Consider the following 14,717-nt stretch of genomic DNA (forward strand, 5'->3'; position numbering starts at 1 on the left):
TCTAGTGCCCCTCCTTCCCCCAGTCCCTCCGGACTTCCCAGAGCTGAAGTCTGACGGTCTTGTCTCCCCACAGTGGCCAGGGACCAGGTCCTGAGCACCAACCCTGTCCTCAGCACCCTGTTCCCAAACCAGTGCCTGGACTGGACTGACCTCAAACGGGAGCCGGAGCTGGAGCTGGACCAGAGCTTGATGACCAGGATGGCCTCCGCCCCAGGTACCCAGCAGGGGACCCCCGCCACTCCCCAGCGGGTGCAAGGGGAATGGAGGATGGATGGGCCTGTGGAAGTGGGGCCCCTCGGAGTTGTGGAGTCAGGGAGGATCGACAGTCCGGGCTCTCAGGCTTCTGCTTGAATCCCTCCAGGACGGGGAGTTCATTCCCACATGAGAGCTTCTGTGTGGTGGGGCAGAGGAAGCAGCTGGACAGGCCCACGTAGTGGGTGAGGTGGGCACTCTGCAGGGTTTGGGGCACATTTCTGGACTGAAAAGACAAGGAGCCACAGTGAGGACCCAGACCACCCCCCAGTAAATAATTGGGGCTACACACCAAAGCCTCAGCATGAGGTCACAGTGGAGGGTGGCGGGGGGTGGGTGCCCTGCTTTTAATGTCACCACTAGGTATATGTCCCACTCTCCACAGAGGGGCCTGCTGTGACGTCCCGACCCCAGGATGAGGGCTCGCCATCCTCCGACTCACCCCCGTTCTACAAGCCCAGATTCTCCTGGGATGCCCTGGCTTCATCCTATGGGCACAGCTACCAGCAGGCCCCCTCCACCATGCAGTCTGCCTTCCTGGAGCGCTCCGTCAGCCTGTATGGCAGCCCTCTGGTGCCCAGCACTGAGCCGCCCTTGGACTTTAGCCTCCACTACTCCCCGGGCTTGGACGCATACCACTGCATCAAGTGCAGCAAGGTGGGTGGCCGGGATGCGGGTGGGCTCTCGGGTCCTGCTTGCATCGCCTCTCCAGCACCCTGGCAGCTGCAAGTGTTCAGAGCTGGGTGCCCCCTGTGATGTGACTCTTGGGTCCTCTGGTGGGATCAAGGACTCACAGCATTCACCCTCATAACCATTCATTGAGCCCTGACCATGTGCTCATCCCTGTGCTAAGCACTTGACATGCATGAGCCCCGGGAGGTGGACGAAGGGCTAAGGTTCAGAGACGTTGAGTCACTTACCCAATAGCACGCAGCAAGTAGATATCACAACCAGCATTCAAACCTGGCTCTGCCCAACTCCCACTTTTTAACCGCCATTGAGCCTCCAGATAGGGCCAGGAGGGGCCTTCCAGATCCCCACTCCCAGACTCCATTCTGTAGACAGGAAAGCCAGCTGCAGAGAGGGAAAGGGACCTTCCCAGGACACACAGCACATGGCAGCAGAATCGGCAATCCAGTGTTCCTTTTCCTGTACACCCACCTGTGGCTTAGCTGGGTGCAGAGGTGGGACCCCGGCCCTCTCCCTCTCTGCACCCCCGGGGCCTCATGCTCTGCCCCTCCTGCAGGTGTTCTCCACCCCACATGGGCTCGAGGTGCACGTCCGCCGCTCCCACAGTGGGACCCGGCCCTTCGCCTGCAACGTCTGCGGCAAAACCTTCGGCCATGCAGTGAGCCTGGAGCAGCACACGCACGTCCACTCCCAGGTGGGCAGCCGGCTGAGCACAGCACCCTCACTTCCCACTCCTGCTCTGTGCTCCCCCCAGGAAGCCTAGGGGGCTTCGGCGGGTCTCTCTCTGTGCCCCTGAAGGTGACAGATCGGGGGGCCCTCATTATCTGCCGCCCTGCTCTGGGTCTCCATCACCCGCCCTTAACATATTTGAGTCCCTGATGGACCAAGCTGGCTTCATGTACAGTTGGAAGAGGCTAGGAGCTCAGGTGGGATTTCAGGGGCAGCGAGATGTCTGTGATGCTGAGGAATGACCCCACCTCCTGGGTGGTCAGGACAGGTTTCTCACCTCTGAGACCCTTGACTCTTAGAATCTTGAAATCAGGCTTAAATGTTCATCTCATCCCACTTAGCCCTACCTGATGCCGAAATCCCTTCCTCAGAATCCCATTCCAGGGAAAGCACCTGACACTGACCTGAGTTGCTAACACCTGGGTAGATATAAAAGCTCAGGTGGGAAACGCAGGAAAAGATGGTTAGAATGTGCCACGTGCCAGTTGCCAGCTCAGTTCCCGACCTCCAGTCCTCCCAACGATCCTTTGAGGTCACTACCCATGACGACCCAATGTACAGATGGGGAAACTGAGTCCCAGGGAGGTTAAATGACTTGCCAAAGGTCACGTGGCGAGTAAGAGGCAGAAGCCAGAATTGGGCCCCAATAATTCAGCCGCTTAAACAAACCACAAGGGAAAAATCCCCTAATAGGAGGCCACTCAGGGGCCAGGCCTCGGCCCCTCCTAGGAGGCAGGAATGGGGGTCCCTGGTTCCTGCTCCTCCAGGCCCCATCCTCGAGGCCACCCCAATGGAGTGTCCTGTTCCTCAGGGGATCCCAGCCGGGTCCAATCCCGCGACCAGCCTGGCAGTCCCGGGTCGCGAGGCCCCACCTGTGCCTGACCCCCCGGGGCCTCGTTTCCTCCGGCAGGGGCGCAGCTTCGAGTGCCGGATGTGTGGCAAGGCCTTCAAGCGTTCGTCCACCCTGTCCACCCACCTGCTCATCCACTCGGACACGCGGCCCTACCCCTGCCAGTTCTGCGGCAAACGCTTCCACCAGAAGTCGGACATGAAGAAACACACCTACATCCACACCGGTGAGGCCGAGGCCCGCGCTCTGCCCCAGCAGAGCTCCTCCCCGGCCTGGGTCCGCCGACCCTCCCCCCACCCCGCCCCCACCAAGCCCCCTACCCCAGGGCCCAGACAGAGCCTGCGGGCACCCAACCTTTCACTGTTGAAAGGTGCGGGCTTTAGGCCCCGGGTGGGGAGGGATGGGGGTGTCAGGTTACACAGGGGAGGACACCCCGCTCCAACAGGAGGGCGGGGTACGCTGTGTTACTTACTGCTTAGAAAAAGTACTGGAAGGAAATAGCAGAATGTCGACACTGATAATCTGTGTGTAGAAGTGAGACCAGCAGGTGAATTTCTCCTTCGTTCATCATTCCTTCATTCACTCATTCCTCCAGCCATTCATTCCTTCATTCCCACATTCATTCATTTCCCATTTGGTCATTCATTCATTCATGCTGCTACTCACCCTTTTGGTCCCCCACTCATTCACCCATTCCCTGTTTGGTCACTCATTCATCATCCCTCCAGCCATTCATTCATGCTCATTCAGTCATCCATTCCTTCATTCCTCCATTCATTCATTCCCCACTCTGTCATTCAGTCATTCATTCCTCCATCCATTCATTTGTTCCCCCATTTGGTCACTTTTTCATTCATCCTTCCAGCCATTCATTTATCCATTTCCCCATTCATTCTTTCCCCATTCGGTCATCCATTCGCTCATTCTTCCAACCATTCATTCATCCCTCCATTCATTCATTCATTCCCCATTCATTCATTCCTCAGCTGTTAGCCAGTGCCTCTTTTGTGCAGGGTCCTGTACCAGGTGCTGGGCTTCATTGAAAAACAAGGTGGACCCAGTCCCTGCCTTAAAACCGGGGTACAATTGGCCGAGGGGTTGGGTGGTCAGAGTTGTATTTTTCCTGTCTCCCTTTTCTAATTATTTTCTAAAGTGAACGTGCGATAAAACATAATAAAGTTCCAGAGGACAACTGCAGGGCATTGGGGCAGCAGGTCTGGTCCAAACGGCCCTGACCCTGTCCTTGCCGCCCCGCAGGTGAGAAGCCACACAAGTGCCAGGTGTGTGGGAAGGCTTTCAGCCAGAGCTCCAACCTCATCACCCACAGCCGGAAGCACACGGGCTTCAAGCCCTTCAGCTGTGAGCTGTGCACCAAAGGCTTCCAGCGTAAAGTGGACCTGCGGCGGCACCGCGAGAGCCAGCACAACCTCAAGTGAGGATGTCCCCACTCCCAGCTCCTGACCGGCCTGCCCCAAGATCGTGTCACCTGGAGGGAGGCCAGCCTCGCACACCCAGATCCCCAGTCTCCTGGAGGCAGCACTGGACGGGACTCGTCAAGCTTGTTTTGAGACTCACGAAATTGCTGTGTGACCTCGGGCAAGTCACTTTCCCTCTCTGGACCAACAATTCTCCTGCTGCAAAGTGTGGCAGCTGGATCTTTTCTGAGTTGATGTTGTCTACAGGTCTAAGGACTCGGTGCCTTGCCCCCGGGGCAGAGCCCAGGAGGCCAGAGTAGCCCCAGGTGCACTGCGATGCCAAGAACAGACCAGAGCTGGGACCCACAGAGAAATCCTCCCCCTGCCTGCTGCTCACGGGGATCTGGTCAGCTCGGTTTTCAGCAGGCCCCTTTCTGGCTGTCATGGGTGGTCAGAGCTGTCTCCTGCCCCAGTGGGAGACCTAGAACCCCTCTGCTTCAGCCAACGTGCTGGCTGTTCCCCACTCCTGACGGCACTCAGGCCACGGGGGTTCTAGTTCTGCGGTCAGACCACGGGGAAACCAGCAGTTACTGCTGTCAAAAGCCTGTTCCTCTCAACAGCTGTAAATAAAAGACACAGATTTACTTACATATCGCCACCATTTTTTAAACGCATACTGGGTGCAAGCTAGTGCCTGAGGCTCTGGGGAGGGATGCTGGGGAGGCTTGAAAAGCATAGAAATCTCCATAGTCGCTCACAGACACATTGGGGGACCAAACTGATAAAGTGCTGAAACAGAGGCATGAGAGACCCGTGTGACAAGACCCCAGGCGAGGGCAAGGTGGATGCAGCTGGGGCTGTATCAGTTTCCTGTGGCTGCTCTAACAGATCACCGCAAACATGGTGGCTTCAAACAACACAAAGGGGGACTTCCCTGTGGTCCACTTATTAAGACTCCGTGCTTCCAACGCAAGGGGCGTGGGTTTGATCCCTGGTCGGGGCACTAGGATCCCACATGCCAAGGAGCACAGCCAGAACATTAAACACACACACACACACACACACACACACACACACACACACGTATTCTCTTACAGTTGTGGAGGTCAGAAATCCAAAATGAGTCTCACGGGGCTAAAAGTCAAGGTATCGGCAGGGCTGATTCCCTCTGGAGGCCCCAGGGGAGGTTCTGTTTCCTCATCTTCCCCAGCTTTTAGAGGCCGCCTGCATCCCTCAGCTTGTGGCCCCTTCCTCCATCTTCAAAGTGCATCACCTGGACCTCCCATCAGCCCACCTCCTTCCTCTGCTTTTGACCTTCCTGCCCCCCTCTTGCAAGGACCCTGGTGATCACATCAGGCCCATCTGGGTCATCCAGGGTAACCTTCCCATCTCAAGGTCCTTAATGGAATCACCATGGTAGGCAGAATAATGGCCCCCAAAGATGATATCCATGTCCTAACCCCTGGAACCTGTGAATGTTATAAGGCAGAAGGGACTTTGCAGGTGTGATTAAGTTAAGCCTGGTTTTGTCCCTCACTAGCTGGCTGACTCCAGGCTGAGGCCCCTCCCCTATAAAATGGTAAACGTAGCAATCCTTTCCTGTGGGTTGCTGGGAGGATCCCCTGAGGCCACGAGTATACGGCAGTGAGGAGGGCCTAACACAGGATTAGTGTTGGTAGGCCATGAATGTGCCCTCTTGAAATCCTGCCCATCCTACAGGCCTGCTCAAATGCCGCCTCCTCCAGGAAGCCTCCCTTGGTCATTCCAGCCAGAGGTCTTCTCTTGCTTCTAAACTGAGCTCTTCGGGCTCTCTGCTTACAGCTCAGGACCCACTGAACCTGGACTGGCTGTTATCTGTGGGTAAGTTTCCGCTCTGCTAGAAGGAATTCCCTCTGGGCTCTAGCTTTCAGCACTAAGCCCGTCCCTGGCCCACCACAATGAACACTTCTGAATGAGTCCCTTCCGGGTAACAAGCTGGGCTCAGGGTTTCCATACATCGTCTCTAACCCACCTAGCCCTCTGCAAAGGAGCTGTCATTACCCCATTTTACAGATCAGGCAACTGAGGCTCAGGGAGGTTGGCCATCTTGCCCAAGGTCACCCAGCAAGCAAGTGCAGAGCTGGGATCAGGATATCTGATCCAAGTCTTCTTCTTTGAGTCTCTGTCTACCCTTCCTCCCAATGACACCTGCAGATGTTTCCTCTCTTCCGCTGTGAATCTAGAGGATTCTGAGGCTCCTTAAGGAATGGTAAATCCCTTGACTCCCAGGCTCTGGGTATTGCTGGGCAGGACCCCATGGTGTAGTTCATTGCAAAGGCTCTTCCTGTTTACTTTAGCAAGAATTCCCCTACACAGACCTGTCAGGTGTGCAGAGGGTGGGGTGGAGGTTCGGGATTTGCATACGAGGGTGGTCTGGTCCCCTCAGCAGGCTTTCAGATCCTGTCCTGCAAGCCTCACTCTTGAGGTCAAAGGAAGACAGCCTCTGGCAGCCAACCCACCAGAGCCACCAGAGCCTTGGAGAACACCTGCTCCCCGCTCCTCCTCTTGCCCATGAGGACCGTGTAGCCCAGAGAGGGGAAGGGACTTGCCCAAAGCCACACAGCAGGGCCAGGCTCACCTGGGCTTCTGAACCCGGAGTGAGCCTGAACTTCCCAGAGGACGGACACACACACACACACACACACACACACACACACACACACACGCACGGAAGAGCTACTTTGCATGTTCCTTGTTTGCTAACTTCTGCAGCAGGGCAGGTCAAGGAAGAGCAGGCGGACAGTGTGTCTTTCTTCACCTGCTGAGGTCGGGAGCTGGGGATTTAGTGTATCGACCCCTCCACTGAGTGCCCACAACGGTGGGAGGGCCCTGCAGCCTCAGAGCAGGGGGTCTGGACCCCCATTTGTACACACATTGCAGAGAAAGGGGGCCAATGGGTGGGCAGATATGTGGGGGGGGGGCGGCAAAACCTGCTTCCCCGGGGAGAGTCAGCACCGCGTGGAGGGGGAGAGCCAGGCTGCTGTCCCTTCCCCACGCGCACCCCTCAGCCAGCTGCAGGAACCGCAGGGCGGTCACAGGAAGGATGGGCTGCCCTGCACACGCAGAGCTGTGGCCCTGGAGAAGGCCTGCAGGTTAGCGCCAGCCACAAGCCACCGGCAACGTTCCCGCCAGTGGAAGCAGAGGCCCCGTCAAAGTCCCGTCTCCTGAGGGATGCGAGGGCTGCGCTCATCATGCTGGGGTTGGGGGCCCAACTCAGTGGGTGCGGCAGGGCCCCCAGCTGCCGTCTGTGAGTGGAGGGAGTGCCGCCAGCCGTCCTCAGCCTTCGCTCCGCTTCCACTCCCCACCCCCCCTCTGAGATTCCCAGCATCAGAGTCACAGCTTGTGAACCGGGAGGCCCCGTCCAGCCCCGTGAAGACTGCCCGTGGCTTCCCTTTGCTGCATGAGGGTACGGGCCCAGGGAGGGGGCAGCGGTGGCCCCAGTCACACGGGCGGTCGGCAGCGACGTCACACAGAATCCAGGTTTCCTGACCGCCCAGCCTAGGGACCTCTCCACCAGAACTGTGGGGTTGACTGCACAACTCCAAGGGGCTCTGCTTACACAGAACGCGGATCCAGTGGCGGCCTCTGAGGCTGCACGGGGAGATGAGGGGCTGCCGCTGCTGAGGGCTGGGAGGGCGTGGGTGGAGCAAGTGAGGCTTCAGGATGGCGCCAGAAACTCAACCCGTAGGATCGATATTCTCCACGGTAAGTAACAAAACCAGAATTTTAATATTAAAACAAAGCAGTCACCTTAAGGCGCAGAAACCAGCACCGGAATTCATTTTCCGATGAAATGTCCTGCCAGGGGCGTCAGCTTCAGGCAACATCTCTGGGCCCCTGCCAGCCCCTGAGGGACATTCTGGGAGGTGCCCGGCGGCCCTCCAAGGAAATCACTGGTAAGGATGGAAATGCACCTCCCAGGGTCAGCCCAGGCATTCACACGGGTGGCTGAGCTGACCCCAGCCTGTCCCCAAGCGTGACCGCCCAGAGCTGACTGCACTGGCCCGGAAGGCGTGGATGGATGCGGGAATGGAGGTGGCAGAGCCTGGGCGCTGGGGCAGTGGGGGAAGTGGAAGGATGTAGGGTTCTGGATCATCTAGAAGAATAGGACCTGTTCTGAAAGTTCACCAAGTGTGCCTCCGTCCATCACCTGCAGAATCAAGTCCAGCCCCTGGCCATGACCTAACCTTCCCAGCCCTGGATGGGCTCCCCCTGAGGCTGGCACAGGCTACTCCAGAGGGAAGAAGCAGGACGAATAAAAGGGTGAGGGTGGAGGACAGGGGATAGAAGAGACACGACCAGAGAATGATGAAGAAGCTGGGCTGGCCAGAAGCGTCCAAAGCTGGGAGGGCCACACACCTTGGGGCAGAGCCTGGCACGGGCCAGGGGCAGCAGGAGAGACCCAAGACCCAGAAGAATCTACCCAGGACCCAGAAGAATCTTCCCAAGGCACCCGAGCCGTTGATTGTTTTGGACCAAGGGAGGAGCCCAGGAGACAAGGGAGCTGAACTTCAGAAAGACAATCCATGGTGGACACACGGTGTGGTCTGGGGAGCCCAGCGGGAACACTGGGGACTGGAAGGGTTCCAAGTCAGGTTCTGAGTCAGTATATTGGGGATGATAGCAGCACCAGCTGCCCTGAGCTCCTCCTGGCTCCCTGCTGAGGCTGGTCAGAGAGGGGAGCCCCCAGGGATGGAGGGAGGACGCACAGGAGACCGTCGCGGCCGCACCATCCCACTTCCCTGGGATTCTGGACAGGAAGCCAAGTCTTTCCTGTTATTCCCCCAAAGGCCTTTAGGGAATTCCCGATGCCATTTCCCACCCTTTGCCCACGGTATTCCCTCCTCTAAAATCCCCTCTCCCCTCCCCTGAACCCTTGAAACGCAGCTCAACTGCATAGATTTTTCTTTTCTTTTTTCTTGGCCGCGAAGCATGCGCGATCTTAGTTCCCCCGACCAGGGATTGAACCCGCGCCCCCTGCATTGGAAGCAAGGAGTCTTAACCCCTGGACCACCAGGGAAGTCCCACAAGTGCATAGATTTTTCAACACTTGCTCACCCCCGACCCTCCATTCCACTCCTAGGAATTTGTGTGAAAGAAAAGTAGTCATGAATGGGCCACAGATTAGCTACAAGATCATCTTCTGAAGCCTGTTGCAAATGGAAAAAACAAATTGCAACCGTCCTAACCTCCCAGGAGAGGAGACTGGCTAAGTGACCGATGGTGCACCCAGACAATGGTCATCCAAGCAGCCATTGAAAGGAGCTGGTGTGCTTTATTTTTTTATTTATTTATTTATTTTGCCTGCGTTGGGTCTTCGTTGCTGTGCTCAGGCTTTCTCTAGTTGCAGCGAGCAGGGGCTACTCTTTGTTGAGGTGCGTGGGCTTCTCACTGCGGTGGCTTCTCTTGTTGCAGAACACGGGCTCTGGGTGCGTGGGCTTCAGTAGCTGCAGCACGCGGGCTCAGTAGTTGTGGCGCACGGGCTTAGTTGCTCCGTGGCATGTGGGATCTTCCCAGACCGGGGCTCGAACCCGTGTCCCCTACATTGGCAGGCGGATTCTTAACCACTGTGCATCTATGCGGCTTCCCTGTGCCACCAGGTAAGTCCCTGGATCCAGTGTGCTTTATAAGGACTGACCCAGAAGGAGCCTGGGTGCTGGTGTGGAGTGAGAAACGTTTGCTTCACGATTGCGTGCTGGTTCTGTAAAAACAGCACAACGTACGTTTGTAGACGCTTAGAGAAACAAATCCGAAGAAGGTCCATCAAACCATTGATAGCCGTTGCTTCTGGGGGCTGGGAAAGAGGGTTGATTTCACCCTCAATGCTATCTATAAAAGAGACTTGGATTTGTGTGTACTTTTACTAAAAAAAAAATTGAACAGAAAATAGATTTTGCAGAATAAATGCATCAACATAGGAAGCTGTTCATGATATCTTAAGTGAAAAAGTGGTTTAAAATCAGTATACACCATATGATTCCATTTTGTTAATTACACACACAGAAGGAAGGTTGCAAGGATAAAGAGAAGCATATCAACAAGGGCTGCACAAAGGGGGCTGTGTATTTTCTTCTTCCTTCTCAGCGTGTATGCTGTATTTTTCTGTCATGGGCACGCATGATAACATTATCACTGGCGTTACAAAAAGACTCCTTCGGCTCAAATATTATTTCCCTGCTTTGAGGTTTGCCTCCCCACTCCTCCCTCCAAGCTGCTGGCCCTCCACAGCTCCTTGGGTCGGTGTCCTTTCTCCTTCATCAGTGCTGGCTCTCTTGAACCCAACCCCCAAACCCGAGAGCCATCTCCCGACAGACACTGCGTCCAGTCCTAGCACTCAGCTTAGGACCCAGCACCTAGGAGGTCCCCAGTAATTCTGAGAAGGATGTGTAAGCCCATCAGGGCCCCTGGCTCCTTCGTGGCAGGTGGGGTGGAACCCCTAAGGTGGAGCCCCTGGCTTGGGAGCAGCGGGCCAGACACTGGACCCCCAGCTCCTCCTCCTGGTCTCGGTGGAGGGCTGTCCCCTCCCACCTCCCTGGGGTCCGGCTGGGATTGGGCAGGGCCTGGGGTTCCAATGACGGGGGCCGGGGGGCTGCAGGAAGGCAGGAGGAGGGAAATCTGAGACAGAGGCTTGTGCTGAGCGGCCCGTGCCCAGGTTTGGCCTGATAAGTTTATCAGACGGTACCGCCTGCCAACCGTCAGCACGGAGCAGGCCAGCGGGCTTCGGCGGGAGGGTGCTCCCGGGCCGATAGTACTTTCCAAGTGTTATCAGGGGCCTGGTGGCCCAGAGAGCGGGAGAAAGGGAGAAGCAAAGAGAGAGAATGAGAGAGAGAGGGAGGGAGGGAGCCTTCCAACCACTTCGCCCAAATGACAAGAGCCGGGGAAACGAGGCCTCTGAGGTTCCTGGCGGGGCCTTGGCATCCCAGCCTCACGGGCAGATGCAGCTGGGAATCAGTACCACGGAGGCGCGGGTGGGAGCCTCCATTTCTCCCTGGGCACAGCCTTCCAGGCCACAGAACGGGCCTGATGCGGCCCTGCTCTTCAGCAAGGCTTAAAGAAAAAGTCCCCTTTTCTGGAAAGTTCCATGCCCCGAAAGGCACAAGGGAACAGGAGGGTACCTCTCCACCATTCTTTCCCACTCCAGCCTTTCCTCTCGCAGCCCCTGTGGTCTCGGGGTGAAAGTCAGTCTCCGTTCACAGTAGGGACCAGCCCCTCAGGGAGTCGGGTCGTGGTCATCCCTGCCTTACGAGTGAGGAAACTGAGTCTCAGCGTGAGTGTAGACGAGGACCCAGGAGGCCAGGAGCGGGAAGACAGAAGGAGGAGGGGTGAGAGGCTGAGGCCTGGGACCCTGCCCCCACCCCCCGGGGCTGGAGCTCCCGCACAGAGAGCCTGTGCTCTGCAGGGGCAGCCGCTGCAGACGTGGCGCTGGCCCCATGCCCCCAGGCCCCCGCCCTCGGTGATGGCCATCCGAGGGAGGGGCAGATCCCCAGGTCTGCAGGGCTATCTTGGGGGGCAGCATCACGGTGGATTTTTACAATTCCCTTTTCTAGACTCTTCCTGACTTTTCCATGATTTCTATGATAAGAATGTGGGAGTGTTGGGGGCCTGGGGGAAGAAAGGTGATTTGTTTACTAAGAGGGAGAGAAGGAGAGAGGGCAAGGGTCCCTGGTGGGCCAGGAATGCTGGGCCTTCCAGCCCAGGAGCACCACGCCTCTGCCCATCCTGGGGCACAGGCATAGGGCCAGGCCTGCCACTGTCTGCAGAGCCAACAGCCGAGTCCCCCAGAGTCCCATATGACAGCCCGGGTCCAGGACCTTCCAGAGGTGCAAAGGCTGCCCTAATGGGTCGGAAAGCGTTCACTCATCAGCTCCTATTTACTGAGCACCTGCCGTGAGCGAGGCTCCTTTCTAAGTGGCCGAGGAGAGGGCAGTGGGAGAAGCTCACAGTGCCCGTGCTCATGGCACCGAGCGGGGACACAGAGGAAAAACAGACGAAGCCAGGAGGAACGGGCGCAGGGTGTCGGCGTGGGGATCGCAGCGCATGGTACTGGGGCGGCCTCACCCTGGAGCCGGCCTTGTGGGAGGTGGGGAAGAAGAGATCCCAGACGGGGTGTCTGGAGGCTGGGATGTCGCTGTGGTCCCTGCCTGGCCGGGAGTCTTTCAGGCACTTCCTTCTAGTCTTCGGTTTCTCTCATCTAGTCTTTCAGGCACTTCCTTCTAGTCTTCGGTTTCTCTCATCTGTACGATGAAACCCGTGGTCTTCAGAAATCTCAAGATTTGGCCCTCACCCTCCAGGTCTCAAGATTTCCTTTCGTCGACTTTTCTTTTTTTTTTTTTCTGCAGTCTTTTGCATTTTAATTAATGGATTAATTAATATTGAGATCGAGTTGACATATAACATTCTGTAAGTTGTACGTGTAGCCCATAATGATTCGATGTTTGTATATATGGTGAAATGGTCGACCCAATAAGTCAAATTAACATCCATCACCACACAGAGTAAAAAATTTTTTTTCTTGTGATGAGAACTTTTAAGATCTCCTCTCTCTTTCTCTCTCTCTCTTTCGTTGAAGCATAGTTGATTTACAATATTGTGTTAGTTTCAGGTATACACAATTTTTTTTTTTTAGGAAAACAAAGTATTTTATGAAAGAAAAGTAAGTTAAAACCCGGTCTCCACATCTACGAGCCGCAAAGATGTACAGCAAAGTGATTCGGCTGTATATACACAGGATTTTTCAGATTCTTTTCCTTTATAGGTTATTAGAAGATATTGAACCTAGTTCCCTGGGCGATGCGGTAAGTCTGTGTGGTTTATCTATTTTATACATAGTAATGTGTATCTGTTAATCCCATACTCCTAATTTATCCCTTCCCCCCTTCCCGTCGTGGACTCTTGAACAAGGGAATGGAGGGCGCAGGTGACAACGGTCGGAGACAGACGCTGGAGCTTGCACATTCATGGGCCGGCAGTACATGTGGCTTCAGGCCAGCGTCCAGACATGGAGCACGGTTTGAAATTCGGGAAGATAGAAAAGGGGTGACTGACACCCCTTTCTGCAGCTTAGACCTCTGCTGCTCGCGCCTGGTAACACCTTGACTCTGAGCCTCTGCCCTTTGTCCACATTACGCACAAATAAACGTGGCTGTTGTTATCATCTTAGCCGGTGGCTCTGACCTTGGAGCACAGGCCCCGGGCTGGATCCCCGGGTCCAGCACCCTCGCGGCCACCGTGTGATGAACTGACCCAGGCCACACTCATGGGCTGTCCCTGCTGACAGCTGGGGCCAGGCTGAAGTTCAGAGCTATTTCTGCAAAGGGTGACTTGGGACTTCCTCTCGGATCTCTTAAAAATAAAGGGGTTATCGTGGTCCTCAGGCTCTTTCCTCCACGTGAGGAACCCTGACATGATTTCTGGGGAAGAACTGCACCCCCCGAGCCTCCCTCAGCCCAGCGAGGACTTATCTCTGGGCTCAGTCGGGCAGCAGGAAGGGAGAGAAGCGACAACCGCGGCCAGCTCTTCCTGCCCCAGAAGCCCCTTTTGGGAGCAGCAGGGGATGTGGCCACTGACTCAGGGGCGTCAATCACCCCTCTTCCCCGGGGCTGCGGTTGCCCGCCGGACTCCGGGGGGAATCAGAAATCAGGGGGGCAGAGAGCGTTCTGGGGAAGCCTTCAGCTCGTCCAGCCCAGCCTCTGCCATGGGCCTCCCACTGCACCCAGCACGACCCTGTCTCTGTATGTGGCCCACGCCCTGCCCTGCAAAGCTGATGGGACGTCAGTCTTCACTAGATCACCAACTCTAGCAGAGGCTGGGAGACCCGCTCCTAGAGGTCAGGCCAGCCTGCAGGGAGAGTGAGGGCCGAGGAGGCAGAGGCTGTGGCATCCAGGGCCCAGGTGGGGCCCACCTCCCCCTGCCAGGGGGGTCCACTCTGCAGCAGAGAGCGACCCAGGGGCCAGCCCACCCTCTCTGGTGATTCCTTCCCACCTTGCAGGCCCCAGGATTTTAGTCCCAAGAGAAGGCAACTCCTCTCAGTGTTTCCGAGGAGATAACCTCAAGGTTCTGTACAACAACCTGGGCATCCACTCAGGGCTGGGCCCTGATGAAGCAAGACCCAAAAAGGGGACATCTAGGGGACTCTAGGAGGCTGAGAGGTCACCAAGCCCAACCCTGGGTCAGGGAAGTCTTCCTGGAGGAAGCAGACATCTGAAAGATGAAAAGAATTTTTTTTTTTTTTTAGGCCACAAGGCATGTGGGATCTTAGTTTCCCAGACAGAGGTCGAACCCCTGCCCCCTGCACTGGGAGCAAGGAGTCTTAACCACTGGACTGCCAGGGAAGTCCCATGATGAAAAGAATTTGATCTGTCAAAAGTGGAGAGGGTTGCCCCAAGCCAAGGAATGGCAGGTGCAAAGGCCCTGGGGAAACATAAGGCCTCCATCTGCTCCCAGCTCCATTCCCAACCTGCTGGGGGCTTTGGTGCCAGCCAGTGCCCTGTTGGGGCCACAGAGGCCAAAGTGTAGAGCGAGGGTGACCTAGAGGGGTCACAGGAGCCATCCTGGGACTCTCGGTGCCCAGTCACATTCACCACAGCTTGCTGTCGGGCTCTCACGGTCCCAGCCAGCCAGTCCCTGCTGGCTCAAGGATGCCCACCTGTGGCCGGCCCTCCTCTGGGAGGAAGGTTCAGGCCCCTGAGCTGAGCGAGCGCCCCCAGGGCAGCTCTGCAGAAGCTAACAATCTTAGCTGGAAA

The 14,717-nt window shown here is 56.5% G+C and overlaps 1 protein-coding gene across 2 annotated transcripts in view; it reads left to right on the forward strand.

The window, feature by feature from the left end:
- Positions 1–3,957, forward strand: part of GFI1B (growth factor independent 1B transcriptional repressor) — a 4,816-nt gene extending 859 nt beyond the window's left edge. The window contains exons 2-6 of one of the 2 annotated variants that reach the window (XM_029203526.1): positions 74–214; positions 638–909; positions 1,499–1,636; positions 2,582–2,747; positions 3,779–3,957. In XM_029203526.1, the coding sequence (XP_029059359.1) occupies positions 74–214; positions 638–909; positions 1,499–1,636; positions 2,582–2,747; positions 3,779–3,957 (896 nt within the window). The remainder of the gene's footprint in view (positions 1–73; positions 215–637; positions 910–1,498; positions 1,637–2,581; positions 2,748–3,778) is intronic. The other variant, XM_029203527.1, reaches the window with a different exon arrangement.
- The last annotated feature ends 10,760 nt before the right edge of the window (positions 3,958–14,717 follow it).

Source organism: Monodon monoceros, unplaced genomic scaffold (assembly GCF_005190385.1).
Source record: "Monodon monoceros isolate NGI ecotype Baffin Bay Population unplaced genomic scaffold, NGI_Narwhal_1 Super_Scaffold_5, whole genome shotgun sequence".
NCBI lineage: Eukaryota > Metazoa > Chordata > Mammalia > Artiodactyla > Monodontidae > Monodon > Monodon monoceros.